At 42.6% G+C, this 20,977-nt stretch overlaps 1 protein-coding gene across 1 annotated transcript; it reads right to left on the reverse strand.

Moving 5' to 3' along the window:
* Positions 1–6,929: 6,929 nt before the first annotated feature.
* LOC129628002 (placenta-expressed transcript 1 protein) lies at positions 6,930–19,093 on the reverse strand. Its single transcript, XM_055547418.1, has 4 exons — positions 18,879–19,093; positions 14,189–14,390; positions 10,047–10,108; positions 6,930–7,863 (listed from the first exon to the last, which is right to left on the reverse strand). Exons 1-4 carry the CDS (start codon positions 19,060–19,062, stop codon positions 7,583–7,585), a joined length of 729 nt encoding a protein of 242 aa, XP_055403393.1. The 5' UTR covers positions 19,063–19,093; the 3' UTR covers positions 6,930–7,582.
* Between the last annotated feature and the right edge of the window lie 1,884 nt (positions 19,094–20,977).

Consider the following 20,977-nt stretch of genomic DNA (forward strand, 5'->3'; position numbering starts at 1 on the left):
TATGTGTCCTTTTTATTTTTTAAACCGCAACCTTTTACATTCTTCCTGGAAATGGAATTGTCTTAAAGATGGGAAGCAGACTGTGCTCATTTTGCTTTTGTTACGTCTGGCATATTCCTAGTCTCCCTTGCATATAGAAAAATCCTTGTTAGTTTCACACAATTTAACTATATAACAAGATTCTGCTGCAAGACAGACATTCTGGAAAATGCCCCACATAAACACTTATCTCTCTGGAGAGAACTGCTTTCACCACAAAAGTAGCGTAAAGTGATTCTTGTGCTGGAAGATTTTTCAAAGCAGCAGTTATGCTTTCATCAGTTAGCTTTGTTTCCTTCAAAATCCACCCACTTGCTGCTCCCAATATTCTGTCATCATCTAGACAAAAGTATTAATCATTAGAAAAGAGAATTAGAATTCCTTTCCCCTTCTTTTTCCTTTTCTGGTTGTTGGCTAAAGAAATGACATCTCAGGCATGTATTCTGATTTTTTTTTGCCACTTTATTTTTTTAATTGAAGAATAATTGCTTTACAGAATTTTGCGGTTTTCTGTCAAATATCAACAAGAGTCAGTCAGGCATGTATTCTTAAAGATACTCAAGAAACAAGTCCTCAGTACTGAAGCCCAAGTTCACCCTCATACAACCATTTACTAGTCAATGAAAATTCCCAATTTTGTACGATAATAAGTATGGAGATTTCCCTGGTGGTCCAGTGGTTAGACCCCACACGTCCATTGTAGGGGGCACAGATTTGATCCCGGTTCAGGGAACTAAGGTCCTATAGCTGTGCTGCTGCTGCTGCTAAGTCGCTTCAGTCGTGTCCGACTCTGTGCGACCCCATAGACGGCAGCCCACCAGGCTCCCCCATCCCTGGGATTCTCCAGGCAAGAACACTGGAGTGGGTTGCCATTTCCTTCTCCAATGCATGAAAGTGAAAAGTGAAAGTGAAGTCGCTCAGTTGTGTCCGACCCTCAGTGACCCTATGGACTGCAGCCTACCAGGCTCCTCCATCCATGGGATTTTCCAGGCAAGAGTACTGGAGTGGGATGCCATTGCCTTCTCCATAGCGGTGCAGTGCAGGCCAAAAAAAAAAAAAAAAAAAAAAAAAAAGAATTAAATTAAAAAACCCTTTTTCACTTTTCACAAATGTCTTAATGAATGTGAGCACTGTCCTGGGGACAACCTGAAGAAATAGAGCTAGTGTGGGCTTTTACTTTTTAAAGTTTTTATTTCCACAGATAGAACCACATATGGGTAGTTGGATGTCTTGTGGACATCTCAAACTTACATTTCCAAAAGTGAATTTTTAATTTCTCCTTCAGAGTCCCCTCTCTTCCTCCAAACTTGTTTATATGGCTAACTTTGTCTTCTTGGGGATTTTCCATTTCCATTTGTGGTTTAACATTTGTTTTAGTCCTCAGCTACTGATTTAAGTACAGAGAAGCTAGAATTCTGAATCAAGGGTCTTTTAGTAAATTGCTTAGCACCCTCACTCAGGGGATCACTAGTGTATTCCCTTTATGGTAGGATAGACAGTGAAGATTGGTGGGTAGTTATCGTCCTGGCTAGTGGAGAGTGGGTTTACTCTAGGCAGTGAGGTCTCAGCTGGTTTTGCAAAGAATGCCTTTTATCATTTCATCTGTTTAGCACCTAGGAACAGGGTTCCTTGTGGAGTATAGAGCTAACAGATCCATGGCAACACTGAGGCAATATGTGTTTTTTGGCAAACAGGCTCAATTTGTTACCATAATAACTTTCAGTAATTCCCTAAAAGCAGTACTGGGGGGAACATCAAGGCTTCTCTTGTGAAGGAGAAAACTATGTTTAGAAAAGGAAAAATGCAACCTAACCAGATTGTGGGGTATAACATCATCCATTCGTTCATTTGAGGTTGTGTTGGTGTCTGTGTAGTTAACTAACAGGTTTTTTGTGTTGATTGATTTATTGTGAATTAGCATTATGTCAGCCACAATGTGTCCAGTGTTTCACTCATCAGGCCCTGTAAGGTAGGAGTCAGCCCCAATTTACCGTGAGGAATCTGAGGTTTAAATAGATCGAGTCTTGTTCAAAGTGACTTAGTAAGTACAGAGCTGGGATTTGAACCTAGATTGGTTTGGATTAAAAAAAAAAAAAAAGAAAAAACTGATTCAACAACTTTCAAAAAGAATCCCAAACTCTTTGCATGTGCTTTATCTACACATTTTATTTTAGCCAAAGACTTTTTGAGTTTGTTGGACTCAAGCATCTGAATCTAAAGTTATTTTTACATATAGGTTATATATGTATGCATCGATAAATATACAGATACTTTTGCATATGTTAAATTACTTCCCAGTTATATCAGGTATATACATTTAACTTTATCTATATATATGGATGTAACTTACATAAAAGTGGGGTGGGGGGTAGTCCTTATGTCCTGATTTCACTGCTGTGCCATATTTAAACAAACAGTCCAGCAATCAGAAGTAAAGTATTTCTGATTTTCACTTGTATCTCTTGAAGGACATTACTAGAACCACTTTGTAAGCAAGAGCGCGATGCCAGGGACATATCCCATAGCCTCTACTTTTAGTCCATAGAGGCTCCAAAGCTTTCTGTCTCAGGCCCTACAATACTTGACCCAAACTTTGTCTTTGCTTTCTCTTTCCTCACCCTCTCCCTTTATCCAGATCTCTATTATTTAGGATAATTTAACTCCTTTAGCCATTATTTGGATTCTTTACAAGAAGAGAGAGCCTAGGAGCTGATCCAGAAAGCTAGAAGACATTCTACTTAGAAGTCTGGGGGGTGGAGGTGAAGATGAGGCTGGAGGAAGAAAGATGGTGAAAAGTCAGACATTAGCCATGTCTTTTAATAGTTACAAACTAGAAATTTTAGTCCTTGTTATGGGCACCATTTTCACATATTATATTGTTATAACGCTTGGCATCAATGTACTATTTGTGATACCCTTTGTGGCATTAAATAATTATATAGTACTTGCTTTGTGCCAGATGCTATTCTGGCTGCTTTATATATATTAACTGATTTAATCTCCATAACAACCAGTAGGCAGCTACTATTTTTCTCTCTGTTTTAGAAATGAAGAAACCAAGGTACAGAAAAGTAACTTATATGAAGTCCCACAATTAATAAGTGGTAAAATGAAATTGAGCCATGCTGTCTGGCTTCAGAATTTATCCTTTAAGACAATTGCCAAAACAACCTCTCTTATGAAATAATATAATTTTACTTAATAATATTTTCAACATTTACTTTAAAAAATAATGTGGGGGTTGATAGACAGTAAGATACTATCTACATTTCCTCACTGTTGTAATCTTTTTCTTGCTTGATGGTTGATATTCTAGTTGGATTGTTAACTAGATCTGGAACTTTTCTCATGTGTGAAGGTCTCAGAGGTAATGGGCTTTGAAAGACATTAATTTTCTTTCCCGGGCTTTCCAAGGGGCTCAGTGATAAAGAATCCACTGCCAGTGCAGGAGACGCAGGAGATGCAGGTTGGATCCCTAGTCCAGAAAGATCCCCTGGAGTAGGGAATGGCAAACCACGCCAGTATTCTTGCCTGGAAAATTCCGTGGATGGAGAAGCCTGGCAGGCTGAAGTCCATAGGGCTGCAAAGAGTCAGACATGACTGAGTGCAGCACAGCACCATTTTCTTTCTACTACTTTCTCAGAATGAATAATCACTTCCCTTAAATGGGGAGGCAGTTGCTGTTTCTGACACAGGATGAGAATGCATTGAATTTACAAAAAAAGAAGTTGCAAACAAAGCACACACATGGAAGAACAAGGGTGGGCAAGGGAGGGTGGGAGCGATAAACTGTCCATCTCTTTCTGTGCATTAAGTGCAGACTGTGGGCTTCCTTGTCATTGCCTGTGTTTTTTTTTTTTTTCTTTTTGGTGTATCACTTTCCCATTAGTGAGGATCAGGAGTAGCTATTCCTGAGACCGTGAGCGTACATACTCCTTTACTCTTCTGCTGCTCGCGTCGTGCTTGCCACTTATTGGATTCACTTAAGGAGTGACCAAGAATGGCAAATACTAGGAGCAGGTTCTGCTTCAATTCCTGCCTCCTGAGCCCCAGGAAGATATCACTAGTTGAATATGAAGAATTTTTGATCCTAGATTTTGCTTTGGAATCCTCAACAGTGTTCCCAGCAGCCCCTGCCAATCAGTCAGGTATGACATAAGGTACACCTACTTGGCATCTCTGACTAGACCCTTAGAACTAGTCTGGGTGTGACCAAGAAATCAAAATTGACACTTGGAGGAGGACTGAGATATCACCTGGGGGCCAGCCTTGTATCTAACAGATAAAAAATCTGAGGCAGAAGAAGGTAAAGTGATTTCTTTAAGGTCACATTTCTACTTAGCGGCAGAAGTGGAAATTAATTGGTTTCTTGTCTCCTAATGCAGTGTACTGCTTGTCTGAATTAATCTACACCAGATTTCTTTGAGTCTAAACATTTTCCAGTTTCAGATAGTGTCTTTGCTGAGGCTCCAGTATTTGTCACCTTCCACATTGAATCTGAGCTGAGGCATCAGGTTGGGCGATGAATGACAAATATGAAATTCATTCCTAGCTTGTTGGGTTGGGGTTCACTCACTGCAACTTATCTTGGAGATGGTGGCAGAGAAGTGGAGGCTGGAGGAGCACCGCTGGAGCATGCAGCCTGCTTGTCGTGATGGCGAGACACACCCACACCCTCTCCCTGTCATTTGACCCAGGGAAGCTGGTTATTCTGGGGCATCCCAGGTGATGTAGGAGCCGCTCAGGGAGCCCTTAAGGTGTTCTAGGTAAAGGTGCAGGCTCTGAAGTGGTGTAGCCCACTCTTCAAAACCCAGCTTCACTACCTGTTCACTGAGTGACTTTGGGAAAGTTATTTCTCTCTCTCTCTGCCTGAGTGTGCTCCTCTGTAAAATGGCTCTATCTTATAGGGTTGTTGTGAGGGTTAAGAGAGATGATGCCACATAAACTGCATAGTACAGTGCCTGGCAAATACTCACAGTGGCTACCAAGTGATGTCACAGGAAATGGTAGAGTAAGGACCTCACAGAATTGGCCCCTCCACTGAGAGACCTTCTGTAAGCTAGCAAAATCTGTCAGGGTCAACTTGTACTGAACTCCAGTTGTTAGGGGAATGCTTAATGAGGAAAGAGGCTGCTAGATTTTGACATATATGAAAATCTGTCAGGTCACTGGCTGGCCACTGAGATAACAGAAAAGAGACTTCAGGGACCACATTCAACAAGGAACACAGTCTTTGCAAAATCAGTGTAGAAAAGACAAATGGATAATTGCAGCCCTTAAAAACATTCCCTGATGGGAAGGCAGAATCTGGTTTCCAGAGTTACCACATTGTAATATTCAAAATGTTGTTTTTGACAAAAATTAAAGACATACAAAATGGGAAAGTATGCCCTATTCACAGGGAAAAAGAAGAGATTGACAGAAGCGGTCCCTGAGAAAGGCCAGCTGGAAGCTGGCACCCAGTCACTGAATGTTGGCATCCTGGAATTTAGCATAACTTTTAAAAGAAAATGGGGTTGCTTTTTTTTTTTTTTTTTTAAATTTTATTTTATTTTTAAACTTTACATAACTGTATTAGATTTGCCAAATATCAAAATGAATCCGCCACAGGTTTACATGTGTTCCCCATCCTGAACCCTCCTCCCTCCTCCCTCCCCATTCCATCCCTCTGGGTCGTCCCAGTGCACCAGCCCCAAGCATCCAGTATCGTGCATCGGACCTGGACTGGCAACTCATTTCATACATGATATTTTACATGTTTCAATGCCATTCTCCCAAATCTTCCCACCCTCTCCCTCTCCCACAGAGTCCATAAGACTGTTCTATACATCAGTGTCTCTTTTGCTGTCTCGTACACAGGGTTATTGTTACCATCTTTCTAAATTCCATATATATGCGTTAGTATACTGTATTGGTGTTTTTCTTTCTGGCTTACTTCACTCTGTATAATAGGCTCCAGTTTCATCCACCTCATTAGAACTGATTCAAATGTATTCTTTTTAATGGCTGAATAATACTCCATTGTGTATATGTACCACAGCTTGCTTATCCATTCATCTGCTGATGGACATCTAGGTTGCTTCCATGTCCTGGCTATTATAAACAGTGCTGCGATGAACATTGGGGTACTCGTGTCTCTTTCCCTTCTGGTTTTCTCAGTGTGTATGCCCAGCAGTGGGATTGCTGGATCATAAGGTATGTCTATTTCCAGTTTTTTAAGGAATCTCCACACTGTTCTCCATAGTGGCTGTACTAGTTTGCATTCCCACCAACAGTGTAAGAGGGTTCCCTTTTCTCCACACCCTCTCCAGCATTTATTACTTGTAGACTTTTGGATTGCAGCCATTCTGACTGGTGTGAAATGGTACCTCATAGTGGTTTTGATTTGCATTTCTCTGATAATGAGTGATGTTGAGCATCTTTTCATGTGTTTGTTAGCCATCTGTATGTCTTCTTTGGAGAAATGTCTATTTAGTTCTTTGGCCCATTTTTTGATTGGGTCATTTATTTTTCTGGAGTTGAGCTGTAGGAGTTGCTTGTATATTCTCGAGATTAGTTGTTTGTCAGTTGCTTCATTTGCTATTATCTTCTCCCATTCTGAAGGCTGTCTTTTCACCTTGCTAATAGTTTCCTTTGATGTGCAGAAGCTTTTAAGGTTAATTAGGTCAAATGGGGTTGCTTTTTATTGGAAATGCCATGCTTTCTTTTGGCTTTATATTACATTATGAGTATTATAAATATTTTGCCCTTTTGTTTTAGTGGAAATTACCAGGAGGGGAAAAATGACCAAATTGCACCTGAGAAAAATTAAAATTTTACTCTTATATCTGGCCTTAAAAACACACACTCTCACCATTCCATTGGGTTTTTTAAAAAAATTTTTATTGGCGTATAGTTGATTTAAAATGTGTTAGTTTCAGGTGTATAGCAAAGTGAATCAGTTTTACATATACATATATCCAGTCTTTTTAAGATTCTTTTCCCATATAGGTCACTATGGTATATTGAGTAGAGCTACCTGTGCTATACAATTGGTCTTTATTAGTTATCTATTTTAAATCCATTGATTTCTTTTTAATGCTCACATAAGTGATTAAATTAGATGACATTTTCTGTATTTTCAGTTAATCACTCGTTAAAGACATATTTGAATTTAACACATTCATTATTCTTGCTTGAGGTACAGTCTATTTGGTATGACAGAAAATAATGCCTTTCTACTATCCTTGGCTACTCAGACACGGTACATTGTTATTTTCTTGCCCTGTAGATGCTACTGGTTTCACATCTAAATAGAAGTTTAGATTGGCTAGGGAACTGGCTGCCAGCACGTTCGGTTAGGAGCCAGAATTCCAAGTTACACCTAGATCGGGTCTAGGTGACCCTCAGGTCTCCATTTGGATCTGGAGCAGCGGCAGTAGCGTTGTACGTCTGAGAGCGCAAATCATTCACAGAGGTCATTCACACAGGTCAGAGCCCTGGGTTGGGACTGAACACAGAAGGATGCAGTGGAGCCAGGAGCAGTCATTCCCTCCGCTTCCTTCTAGAAGAGGAGTGCGCTGATGAGAAAGATGAGCAGGATCTGGATGGCCTCTCTCATGGGGCAGAGGAAGGCTCTGTTGGCTGAGCTTTTGTGGGTTGTGGTTAGTTTGGGGTGGGATGTGTGGAGGCTTGTGGTTGGCTTGGGGATGGTAGTGGTTGGTATGGAGTGGTTTGTGGTTGTTTTCTGTGGGTTTGTGGTTGGTTTCGGGGGGGCCGAGGTTGGTTTGTGGGTTGGGGTCGTTACGACCTGCTTGGTTGAGACATGCTTGATGGTCACAGTCCCTGGGGAAAAAAAAACAAAACAACACTGGCATCAGAACCTCTTTTTGGTGGTGAGTGGGCACTACAGAAGGGAGGCTAATGTGAGAGAATGCTGGGACCGGAGTTCATAGGCACAATTCAATGGCCCTTTCTCAAGGGTTGAGTGTGTGTAGAGGAGAGGGAAGCCAGGGGGTACAGAATGTCAAGGATCAAAAAATAAACACTCTGACCTTAAGGTCTATGGAAGAAGGACTTTATACTGAACTTATATAACTACCGAATTTATACTGAACTTATATAACTACCAAATTTGCTATTGGGAAAGTAGTCTGCCCTCAAATGTCCTCATGTCCTTAATATTATATTTGATCAATCAGTACAAATGTTTAATTTTTGCTAATTTCAAAGGTTGTAAGAGCTAGACACCATCCAGACCTGAGGATGGCTAACTCTGCTTTCAAGGAAGTGTAAACAAGTCCTGTCCAAACCCATGAATACGTTTTCGTGGTGTCTGAGGCACTGGTCATTCTCACGGTGATCTGACCACATGTTGGTTCTCTGAGGTTGCCTTGCAAAGAAGCAGAGAAAGCTAGGCCTATATCCCTGGGAGGCTGTCTGCTCCTGGAAAGCTGGAGCTTGGCAATGACACCTCCAATGGTCTGAGTGAACCATGGAAGGGACTATAAAGAAGGAGGAGGGAAATGCCCAGTAATTTGCTCAGACCTTTCTGCATTCTGCCCACCTGGAAGTGCCTTCCAGCTTTGTGGCATTGTCTATCTCATTTAGCATTTCCTCAGGGCAAATGTTTCTCTAGCACACCACTGAGCCAAAAGTCTGAACACAAATGCTTTCTTTTCCTTATTTTTTAAAAATCTTTATTTTATTAGTGTGGCTCTAAGGAGTTCTGGGGGGCTTTCCAGGTGGCTCAGTGATAATCAGCCTGCCAGTTCAGGAGACGCATGAGACATGGGTTCGATCTCTGGGTCAGGAAGATACCCTGGAGTAGGAAATGGCAACCCACTCCAGTAGTCTTGCCTGAAAAACTCTATGCACAGACGAGCCTGGCGGGCTATAGCCCATAGGGTCACAAAGAGTCGGACACGACTGAGGAACTGAGCACCAAGGGGTCCTGACTAGAAACAAACTTTTTTTTCTTTTCCTTGTATGTATATGAGTGTTCATTTTGAAAATGTCCTGGAAAGAGAATAATATCCCAATCTTTTCACAAAGGGAAGCCACCAAAGAAACAGTTAATGTTTTTGTAAAATAGCTTGATTTGGCATGATCACTTTAACATCTGTTGTGGAAAATAGATATGTCTTTGACCACATTTGCAATGCTTGACTGACAGGAAAATGGGCAGCATACTAGATGTATTTCAGTGTTTGAGGGCTCACGAGGAAGACCTGTTATCTGGGCATTGAGAAAGACTAATGTTTCCTGTTCTTGGCTGAAGCTTGTATTTTAAAACTTAATTAGAAAAAAAAGATTGTATTTATAGTTTTAATGTAAGTTCAAGAAAAGTGGAGAGGAGTATAAGATGTGGAATTTGAGCCCTGGTTTTGTCGTTAGTTTCTGTGTAGCCTTTGGCAAGCTACCTGTCTTTTCTGAACCTGTTTCTTGAATTCATTTTAGCTTCCCAGAGAGAGATAAGAGAGAAGGAAGGGGGCAGAGAAAGGAGAGAAAGAGGGCAAGGAGCCTCGTGATGGTTTGAAGTTGAGGACGACAGCCTGGTAAAGGTAAGTGGAAATCCCTGGTTGTGTTGGAGGCCAGAGGCCACCTTGAGAACTAGTGGCATTATTGGTTTTCATTGTTATCAGCCCTTCTTTGTACAAATCCCTCTTCTCTTCCCTTAAACTCTTCAGTAGGGTCTGCTATACCTATGAAGGCTTTGTGCGAGGGGCGATTATTATAGAAATTGAGGAAGGAACATATCCCTGCAGATATGGAAAGAGCTCCTGAGGAAGCTGGAGTCTGGAGCCACAAGTGACCATGAGAATAAAAGGCCCGCTGGAACTGGCTTTCGTTTCCCACAGGGCACAGGGTTGAGCTTATCTTATGAGATCTCAAGGTGCTGACAGACTCAGCTGGTATCTGGGTAATGCACAAGTAGACTCTTTTTTTTTCTAGGGCACCCACAGGATTATTTTCCAGGCTGATGGATTTCACTGCCAGATATGTAAATAGGCTGCAGAGGAACTTACCAACTTGCGGCAGTGTTATGGAATCAAGTTCAGCATTTCTCAGGGAATTGACAGTGTAGATGCTGTGGAGGGCAAATCGAGGAGAGTTAATGGTGAGGAATTCACAAGCTCAGCTCACATGGCTGCCTTCCTAGGGGACCCCAACCTCTTAGTTCCTTTTGTGCTTACATACTTTATAAGCACATCACTTTATTTACATCACTTTGCCAACAAAGGTCCGTCTAGTCAAAGCTATGGTTTTTCCAGTAGTCACATATGGATGTGAGAGTTGGGCCATAAAGAAAGCTGAGCACTGATAAATGGATGCTTTTGAACCATGGTGTTGGAGAAGACTGTTGAGAGTCCCTTGAACAGCAAGGAGATCAAGCCAGTCAATGCTAAATAGGAGATCATCCCTGAATATTCATTGGAGGGACTGGTGCTAAAGGTGAAACTCCAATACTCTGGCCACCTGATGCAAAGAACTGACTCATTGGAAAAGACCCTGATGCTAGGAAAGATTAAGGGCAAGAGGAGAACGGGGTGACAGAGGATGGGATGGTTGGATAGCATTACTGACTCAATGGACATGAGTTTGAGCAAACTCAGGGAGATAGTGCGGGACAGGGAAGCCTGGCATGCTGTAATTCATGGGGTTGCAAAGAGTCATACAGAACTTAGTGACTGAACAATAACTTTATAGCACATCTAGCAGATCGTTCAGTAGTGATCTTCTCTATATTGGCTTGACTAAGAACCTCCATGATCTTACTCCAGATGAGCTCATGTCCACTCCTCTCCCCCATCTACTCCACCACCCTGTACTCCACACAGGCTGGTGTACAGTGCAGTCTTTGTTCAGGCCAGTCTTTCTGCTTGTAATACTAGTCCCAGGCACATCTGCACACAGACCCAACAGTAGCCTCTATGACATTGCTTTTCCCTGTTGTCATGAACCCAGATAGGTCTGCAGCAGGGAGACTGCACAGCCTAGCTGTGTGCCTCTCCTCACACTGGAGGGCCAGCTCCTCAAGGGCCAGTTCTGTCATCGACAATGCCTGACACTTAGCATCATAGGTGGTGCTCCGTGTTTGTTAAATGATCTGTACAGCCTGGTGTGTTGTTCTAATATCAGTGGGTCTGTTATTATATCAGGCTCTTGTCCATGAGATGGTTGGAGAGCATCACCCACTCGATGGACATGAGTTTGAGCAAATTCGGTGAGATAGCGAAGGACAGGGAAGCCTGGTGTGCTGCAGTGCATGGGGTCACAAAGACTGAGACACGACTTGGTGACTGAACAGCAACAATCTTGTCCAGGCATTAACAGTTAAAGAGAGTGCATTACATGCCAACCCCTATGCTTGATGCTATGGGGACAGTGGTGAACACTGCAAACCTGGTTCTTACCCCGGTGGCACTTCGAGTCCCTTCAGAGAGAAAGACTTGAAACAAATAATCGACTGACGAGTAAATTGGTCACCGCTGCGACACGTGTTTGGATGAAGCAGTGGCAGTGATGAGAGTAAGTAAACTGGGAGCGGGACTTGATGTGGGGCTTCGGGGAATGCTTTCTGAGGAAGTGATGTATAAGCTCAGTCATACTGTTGCATAGGCCCTGCCTCCCCAGTCCTCGCTGTAACATTCTGGGCAGGAACCCCCTCCTGTTCCCCTTTGTGCCCTACCCAGCACAGTGGGCTTCCTCTAGCCCTGGTGCTACCTCCCTTCCCTCGTCAGCCTCACTGCACAGCAAGGCATTGTCAGACAATGCTGCATGTGCACTTCGTAAATCATCTATTGTTGCAGGAAGTGTGGAGGACTTTAGGAGGTGAGATGAAAGGAAAGTCATTGCTCTCATTGCTCCTGGCTGGCTTCTAAAAGGCTGCTGTCATTGTGAGGCTGGGTGGTAGCAGCTTCCTTTGGATTCTACCCTTGCAAGTCACTCTGTGGACATAACAGTACCCCATCCAGAGCTCCAGAGACAGCTAGGTTTGACCAGGCCCAGGGTGTGGCAGGAGAGGGTGGAGAAGCCTGATAACATGACCATCATCACTGTCTACAAAGACCTGGACATAGTGGACATGGCCTGATGATCAGACCTGCTCTTTCAGTACAAAAGGGCAGTCTGAAAGTATAAGGACCTCACAACATTTGGTCCTTGATGAGAACCTGAAAACAAATCCCTAACCGGGAGTGAGAGGAATTTTCTCTTAAACTGTAATGCAAGTCCCCGGTGGCCTCACCTCAGAATCTGTGTCCATTTTGCGGGACACTAGGAAGCCAATTTTATTGTACAGTGATCACACGTTCTGCTAGCAAGCCATTTCCAAAATGCATCTATGTTTTAAAAAATGATTCTCTGTGTAGTGGTGAAACTGAGTCCCGCTAAAACTGAGATCCCCTGCTGAGTTTGTGACTAACCTCTCTATCCAAAACTCTATTCTCTTTCTTATGCCGACACTTCTCCCTATTCCTATTCCCCTTAGGATTGAGGAGTATCAAAGAATAGGGGAGACTAAAACCAAGCAGGACCCTGGAGGCCCACTCTGGTACAAAAACCCCTCCATACTCCCCCATTTCTTGTTTGTTGAAAAAGGCTTTAATTTCCTAGACCCTCCTTGAGTTCCAAAGAACAGACCCATCAGTAACTAATTAGGGAAGTGAGGAAAGGCAGAAACAAGGGAAAGACAATCAAGAAACCATACTTCAGTGATAAAACAGAGTCCTAGTTCTCTTCAAGGGATATACATAACAATATCACACATATCTTTGCGTTGTTCTTCAGAAACTAAGACCACCGCCTGCCCAGGTGGAGGACGCCGACTACATGCTGACCACAGGCACACAGACCCCAGACTGTCTGGAATCAGAAGGCTGATGATTAGGACTCCTGAAACATCACTCTGTCACCTCACCACCACTGGTGAATCAGAAGAAAGTCATGCCCCTTGCAAACTTCACCCCAGATATGGCCTTTGAAGGACCTTCCCCTGAGGGCCATCAGACCAGGTCTTTCGTGCCTGAGCCACCCATTTTCCTCCCTCGGTGCCTTCAGTAAACACTATCCTTTCTTTCATCACCACCACCTAGTGTCAGTACATTGGCTGTGTTTTGCAGCAGGCAAGTGGAGGGTTTGGTTCAATAACAGTGGGGGCTAAGAGCACCCGTCCTGCAGGCTCTTGGCTACAGGCAGCTTCTCTGCACCCTCAATTTAGCAAGTCTCCTTCGACTGCACAGGGCTTGGCAGAGAGGGCAGTGCCAAGGTAGCCAGATGATTTCAGGACGAGTGTCTTTATTTTTAACTGTTTGCTACTGCCGCCCCCAACCCTGCCTGGCTCTGGAGTTCTGTCAGCCCCAGACTAATAGGAGTGAATTGGGTGGAAGTAGCAGGGGAATATAGAGAATTTGAAGCAAATTGGGTGCCAATGACATGGGTTCTTTCTCAATCCAAACTTTAGTCAGGTTCTAGAACCTTCTCCTACCCATCTGTGCACTTCCTTGTAAAATCCAGCTTTAACCAGACTCCTCATAAGTCAATTTAGCAAGAACCTCCCACCCTTGATATCTGATCACCCTTATTATCTGATTGAATTCCTCATCCTCTGCTATCCCCAGGTGATATCTGATCACCTTGGCCTGCCTTCAGCAGGAATCCTATTAGGTCAGTTTAGCCAGGGTCCCTCTTACAGGTTTTGATGTTTCCTCTTACTGATTTTCCATCCACTCACCCCCTACCCTGTTTCTTGGCTATAAACTCACACTTGCCCATGTTGTATTCAGAATTGAGACTGGTTCTATACTGAGTTCTCTTTTCTCTTATTGCAATAGTCCCAAATAAAATCTGTGTTTATCCATTCATTCATTCATTCATTTTGCTTTAACTACTCTCCAGCTCTGGGTTTGTCTTTAACACCAATTTTTTTCTGTTTGTTGAGCATACCTTGTGTGTTTGTGTCTGTGTGTGTGTGTATGTGTGATGTATAAACTTTTGCAGATAAAACGTAGGACAAAGAATGGTGAGGCAGAAAAGGAGTGCAGCTACTGAATTCTTCACATCATATCTGGATTGTATTTTGAATCCTCCAAGGTCAGTATAAAACTGTACAAACCCAGTATGAAATTGTAAAAGCCCCAGAGCAAATCATTTATGGATCATTTCTTACTTTATCTTGACTGCAGTTATGTCCGTGGAATTAGGAGACATCCATTTTGCCTTGAAGAGCGTGCTGAAATTACCCTTCAAGTAGTACCCAGCTCTGCCTTCACAATGGTTGCTGGGGTTTTCCCAGGAGCCAATGACTGAGTTGTTCTGGTCCCGTGCTTCCAAGACCACAGAGATAATACCATGGCTCACTTGAGTTGACACTAGAAGGAATTAAGGAAACAGTCAGCTGTCTGTGCAGTGAGATGAGAGATGGGGTCATAAAATCAAAATTAAATATGAAAAAAGAAAGTTACAATTAGTATGTAAATAAAGTATGGTCCCATTTTAATCAAATATAAAATAAGTTGAAAAAAATCAGGAAGGAAGTACATCAATATTAGCTATGAGGATTTCCTGATTGTGCAATTATAGATGATTTTTATTTTCTTCCTAGTTCTTTTTTTGTGTTTTCCAAGTTTTCTACAGGAAAAGGTAGACAAAAGAAGACCTGTGCTCCGGTCCTGGCTTTGCTACATACCAGGGATGAGATCCTGGCTGACTTTTAACCTCTTGAGTCCTGTTCCTATCTGCGAGATGAGAGTTCTGTCCTTTGTGGGTGGGTGGGTGGCATGATAGTGAAGTGGGGGGATTGAAGCTGTAGATGTATCTGAAAAGCTCAAGTGGGCCTCCTGGGAAGTGCTTCAGGAAATAAGGGTCTGTTACTGCCTAGTCAAACAAAATCTATTTGCTGGCTCCAGAAATGCTGATGTTCTTGGTCTCTGCTGTGGAGGGTGAGGGAAGGGAGGTGGGGCTCTGAGACCCAGAGGCCCTAATCCAAGCACCTAATATCAAATAACCGCTTAGGGTTCCCTGTTCCACTCTACTCAGTGAATCTTACCTATTGACTTAGCCCAGCGTGTGCCCACAGTGGCGTGGGCTACTGATACTTGTGAATTCCACATGCTATTTTCAGCATTCCAAAGTGTATTAGGGAGGGAATTTCAAGAGAATATTTCAGTTTGTCCATTTCCTCCCTTAGAAGATCCCTTCTGAACAAGTTTCTCAATCCTAAGGGTATTATTCTCTAGGGCCCTCCCAACCACCCCAAATTCCTTCAACAGCCTCTCCTTTACAAAATAAAGAAAACTGACCATGTAGCATGATAAGAGCAGACAGTCCTGGATCTGAATCCTAGCCCTAGCATTTAGGACCAAGTCACTTCACCTCTGATCCTTGGTTTCTTTTCTGTCCATCATTCACTCCACAAATATTTATGCTTTGCATTAGGCTTGATTCTAGGTATGAGGACAATGACATTATCTTTCATTGCATGGAGATCATGATACTTTATCTTGAAATGTTCTTGGGATAGCGAAGAGAGGAATGTAAAAACTTTAGTACTTGTGGGTGTTGGAAAAGTTGTCATCGTTATTCTTAGCACGAAACAGTTCTCTGTTCTGTTTGTTTTTGCCAGTTAAGGTTGCTGAGCCAGATCCCCTGGCCCTGACTTGCTCAGCTAGAATCTGATATTTGTCCTTAATACCTATGCATGGTGGTGGGGTGGATGCTAATGAGCAACAGTGTCATCCAGTCATCATCAAGCCTGTCTTGGTCCTGTTGTGGAGGGTGAGGGAAGGGAGGGGGGCTCTGAGCTTGCCTTTGCCCTTCTGCTTTCTCTTTCTCTCTGGCTTATATCCTCCTTTCATCCCTCCTAGTTATCTGTATTATTTAGATTCCTGACCTCCATGGCCCCCTCCCTTCAGACTGCCACCTGAGGACCCACACCTGTCCAAAGTCTTCAAAGTGCTTTTCTTTCTAGACCCTCTAAACATTTTTGGTTTTGTATTTCTGCTTCTGTTCTGTTGTTCCCAACACCCAGCACACGGCTCTCATGACTGTCGTAACCCCACTCACTCTGCGGATTGTACCCCTCCTCTAGGATAGCGAAGCTTCCTCTATTCTGCAGACGCACCTGGCTTGCAGGCCGCTCACCCTTGTTCATATCTGGTGCCTGCCTGGAATCTTCCTTCTCGTCTCACATCTCACCCCCACTTACTCTCCAAGATCCTGCTCTCTTTTCCTCTGACTCCTGAATCATGTACACTTTTAACTATAGAGTTGAGGACTTAATTACGTTCTGGCTTGTACTGTAACTCTAGTTTCCCCACTGGATCTGGGCAATCCAGTGCTGGGTACCTGGAAAGCACAAAGTAGCTGCTCATTGATTTTTAAAAAGTTGTGCATTACCTCTTGCACAGTACCTTAAAGCTGAAGGTTCAGGAAAAAAGGCAAGCAAGTTAAATTTCTCTTGCCTGTCAAAGTGAAAACAGGGGCAGATGCTTACCCCGCACATTATAATGTATTATAAATGCGACTGCCTTACGAACTTCTTTGACTGATATTAAGGCAGACCCAGGGAACCTATTCTATGATGTTGCATGAGTTGCAACTGTACCTTGAAACCTGCCAAACCATTTATACATGTCTCACCGATGTTAACACAAACCCTGAAATTAAAAAAAAAATCAATATTAAAATAAGGAGAAGCAGTTGGCCTGTGTGGACATTTACTTGGTCTTCCCAAAAGTCCTGGGAATCCCAGGGAGGTCCTGTAATGACACAAGGAAATCATGGAGCCTGTTGTGTAATTCCAGGTGTGGAATCTGATACATCACATATCCAAGGGCATAGGATCTTGACTCTCAACTTAAATCATTCCTACAGTGAGTCAGTTTATCACAAAGCTTTAGCACATTTCTGTACTGAGAGGAAATCAGATGAAGTTTAGAGACATGCATGACGCATAGCAGATGTTCAATGAGTCTTAGTTTCTGCTTCTGGTACCTGATGCCTCGGTAAATGTCATGTCCATCTCATCTGGCACGTTCCCTTATGGGTCGTCTTACGGATTGTCTTATGGTTCTTCTTTCTCCTGTGTTCCTACTTTCAGAAGATTTCTCTGCTACCACCACCTCTAACTGCCCCACCCACACCCTTTGCATCTTCACAAGATAGGTTTCTTTCTCTTCCATTTCAACAGCAAAATTCCTCACCTCATGTGTTTGTTATCTTAAGTCAGACATCTGAGATCTCTGACTACCCAGATCCTTCCCTGTATGCAAGCTCTCACTCTTCCCTGTACACAAGCCCACACCTCCTGGGCCTCATCTTGAATCACAAGATCATCCTCCCTGCCTTGGTTAGAACAAGATCCTCTGCCTGAGGGAGTCAGACATAGGGAGCCTTGCCACAGCCGAGGCACTTAGTGACAGTCCCCAAGGTGAAAAAAAAACAAAACAAAACAGGAAAAAGGACTAGCCAGAATGAGTGTGTGGGGGCAGGCGACAGTCATTCTCCTGCTCAAGCCTGGAATCTGTGGACTGTGGGTGTGGGGACCACTCCAGTGTTCTCTGCAAGATTTGGTGAGAGTTCTAACAGAGGCAGGGTAACATGGTAGATGAGGAGGCAGACTCTGAAGCTGGACAGCCTGACTGGACAAAGCTGGACAACTCGTGGCTATTCTTTAGGTTCAAATATTAGCGGTACACTCTACTAGTGACCTTGGGTAAAACTTTAACTCCCCTGGGTCTCAGTTCTCATCTGTAAAATGCAGGTGATACTAGCGTTTCCCCTTAGATCAGTACTCAGAACACATGGCGGATTCATTTTGATATTTGGCAAAACTAATACAATTATATAAAGTTAAAAAAAAAAAAAGAACACAGGAAGATGTCTCAGCTCTCACTCCTGTAATTGAGAGCTGTACAGTGTTGTGATTAAGAGAAGGGTCTCTGAAGCTAGAAAGCTCAAGTTCAGATCCCAGGTCCATCATTTAAGTGGCTCTGTGACCTGAGCGATTCCCTGGCATCTCCGCCTGTTTTCTCATTTACAAACAGGGGATGACAAAAGCATCTACCCAGCAGGTCGTCGTGAGGGCTAAATGTATTGGTACACGTAAACAACCATATTAAATTTATTGTTATTATGAACGTTGTATTAGAGAGCACTTGCCTTGACTTGTAGGTCTGACTGATCCCCAAAGGGATGTTTATATAATAGTTCTAGGCACATCAAGGAAAAGCACTGGATTAAGAATGAAAAGACTAAGATTCAAGAGGCACTTATGCCACTTACTAGCTGTGAGACCCTGAGCAAGTCATCTAACTTCTCTCAGCTTCAGACTCCTCATTTACCGGGTGGGGCGGTAACGCTTTCCCTGTCTAACTCACTGGATGTTCTGCCCATAGACTGAATGTGAACAGTGTTTTCTGGAGTTGCACAGTATACGATCATCCATGGTGGCATCGTTTTATCAAGTGGATGGGAAAAGACTACAAACTGAGGTGCAATTATTGCTTCTTAAAATAATAAAAATGCCTCCCCACTCCCAAATACAGACAGTTTAAGACCACTTTAAGTGAGAGAACTTGCCACAGTTGTGCTCTTGCTGTGACTCGCTTAACCTGAGTGTTAGGGCATCCTGACTCTCGTGGCTCAGTTTCACAGAGGGGGCGTGCAGGAAGCGTCCCATCCAATCTACCCATTCCCACATTCTCATTCTCCCTTCTTCTGCAGTCGACGTCCCAACCAGGTCAAAGACACACGCTGTGTGTGTCATTGAGAGCAGGGATGGAGAGGTATGTCCTGCAATTCTGGCTTGATCTCCCTTCAGAGAACAAAGGAAAGCAGAGAGAACGGCTTCTACTTACCTGTGTAGAGTGTGTTGCTCTTATAGACATCTGGGCTGATGTGGATTAGTGAGGATTTCTTGGTGGTGACTGACAAGAACGGCTTGCAATTGGTAGTGGAATTTGTACAGCTGGCAGGAGAACACAGAAGCCAGAGGCACAGAAGCAATCCCAGGGGCAGAAACAGGGGCCTCAGGATTGCCATGGTTTCAGTCTGCTTGCAAACTGCTGAGCCTGGAACTGGGTAAAAGCGACAACTCACCTGTTTATATGCTCTGGGGCTGGATCTTCCGGGCAATGTCATACATGCAAATGTCCTGCCCGCTCCTCCCTTGGGCTTCTGGAATTTGGCCCAAGATATCACCACGAACGAATCTCTCCTAGTTTCTGTGACCCTTTACCAGTTCCAGTTTCACTCAAGAAAGGGAATGTACTGATCATGGTTTATTTTGCATCTCATTCACTTCAGCCTCTGATATGTGAAGGAAGCTATGGGAAGGAGTTAATACTGGCAAAGTGAGATTCGGAGTTGAGTAATCATAACCTACCTGGCCCGTGTAGAAACTACATTCTTCTCTGTGTAGGAAACTCAGGCATTAAAGCACTTTTTTTTTTTTTAATAGAATATTACATACCCTTTCCAATACTCCTTAATCGAACACATCTTCCTGTCCCAGTTCATTTTGTAACTATCACAGAACTGGAAAGCCTGTACTTATGGATTTATATTTGTTTCTTTGGAAAGAAACAGCTTTCTCCTACCTAACACTTTCCTCTATAACACAAGGAAACTACTGAAGAAAATCGGAAAATGTGTTTTTTCATATTTCTTCTCTGATTTTAATTCACTCACTGAAGGAGAGAAGAGGAAAGATGTATTCTATTGTGTGAGTAGAAGGAAAACAAAAAACGTAGACTTCAGTCAAAAAGATATTTATACATGTTTCTTCGAGAGACGCACTTACAAAATGGTGGAGCAAGGACCTCTGAAAAACCCCCTCCTCTAGAAAAGTGATAAGCAAAAACAAAGTCAACTTTTTCAGGACTCTAGAAATCACCAAAACTTGCAGCAATTCGAGGAGCATTTGTCTAAGAAAAAATGGCTAAATCTCATTAAGCACAGTGAGCATCATGACATTTTAACTTGTTCCCATCCCTGTTCCCATCCCTCTCACCCCACCTCTTTAGGTAGCCTTAGAAACCAACAACCTTGCAACCGTGATAGTCATGAAGACCAGCAAATTAGCGGTCAAGAGGGAGGGGAAAGAATGGTTTGGAGTGCTCCAAAAAGCTTCATTTTCAGAGAGTTGTCACTATGTGACCTATTTGTAAATTGTCTGTAAAGATGAATTCTCAGAGCTTTCAGAACTTTCTCTGTGCAAACAACATTATTGTTAGGATATTTGTTGAAAATAGTCAGTGAAAAGTTTTTTTTTAAGAAATTAATAATTATTATTAATACAATTTAATTATGATGCTATGAATTTTTAAAGTATTTTATGACTTCCCAGGCATTTTCTATGTGTCACTTTATTCTCATCAAAGAGTGATGAGTAAATGATGTTCCTGTATATTTACTAAGCAATATAATCAAGTTGCGAAAACATTTTCTGAAACCCAATCTGACCATCTTTCAGCTATATTGCTGTTAACATAAATTTTGGTGTTTTGTGCATATGTTAAGAAGATCATTGCTTGTATTTGGAACTTCATTTATTTAAATCAGATATTTCTATATTCTCTTTAACATAGACTTTACCCAAGTATTACAGAGTTTCCAAAATGGTGAACATCAGTCTGAACTAAACCTGGAAATGTCCTTTGTTCTGTGCACTGTTTATTATTTTTAAAATAAGGAACAAAATCTAGATTCCTAGTTTCTTTTGAAAAGAGGGAATATTGAGCAAAAACGTTTCATTAAATACTGCTAAAGAGTTGCTGTTCCCTTGACATAAGATATTCTATTTTCAGTAACCCAGTAAACTCAGTAAAATCCTTTGTGTCTTCCTGACACAGTGTTATATGCAGAACTAAGAACAAAATATGTTGACACTATATTACCAATTTTTTTTTTATGAGCTCAGTTTTCTCTTTTGTGTTATGAGTCCTGACTACTTTAG

The sequence above is a fragment of the Bubalus kerabau genome, chromosome 15 (genome assembly GCF_029407905.1).
Source record: "Bubalus kerabau isolate K-KA32 ecotype Philippines breed swamp buffalo chromosome 15, PCC_UOA_SB_1v2, whole genome shotgun sequence".
Lineage (NCBI taxonomy): Eukaryota > Metazoa > Chordata > Mammalia > Artiodactyla > Bovidae > Bubalus > Bubalus kerabau.

Bases quoted from the DNA above. Each gene is read 5' to 3' on its own strand.
- LOC129628002 (XM_055547418.1), bottom strand. From the start codon at position 19,062: ATGGCAATCCTGAGGCCCCTGTTTCTGCCCCTGGGATTGCTTCTGTGC. The intron at 10,109-14,188 runs GTAAGAAATGAT...TGCCCTCCACAG, and splicing joins ATAACTGCAGTCAAGATAAA to CATCTACACTGTCAATTCCC. The intron at 7,864-10,046 runs GTAAGTTCCTCT...TTTTTTCCCCAG, and splicing joins CATAACACTGCCGCAAGTTG to GGACTGTGACCATCAAGCAT.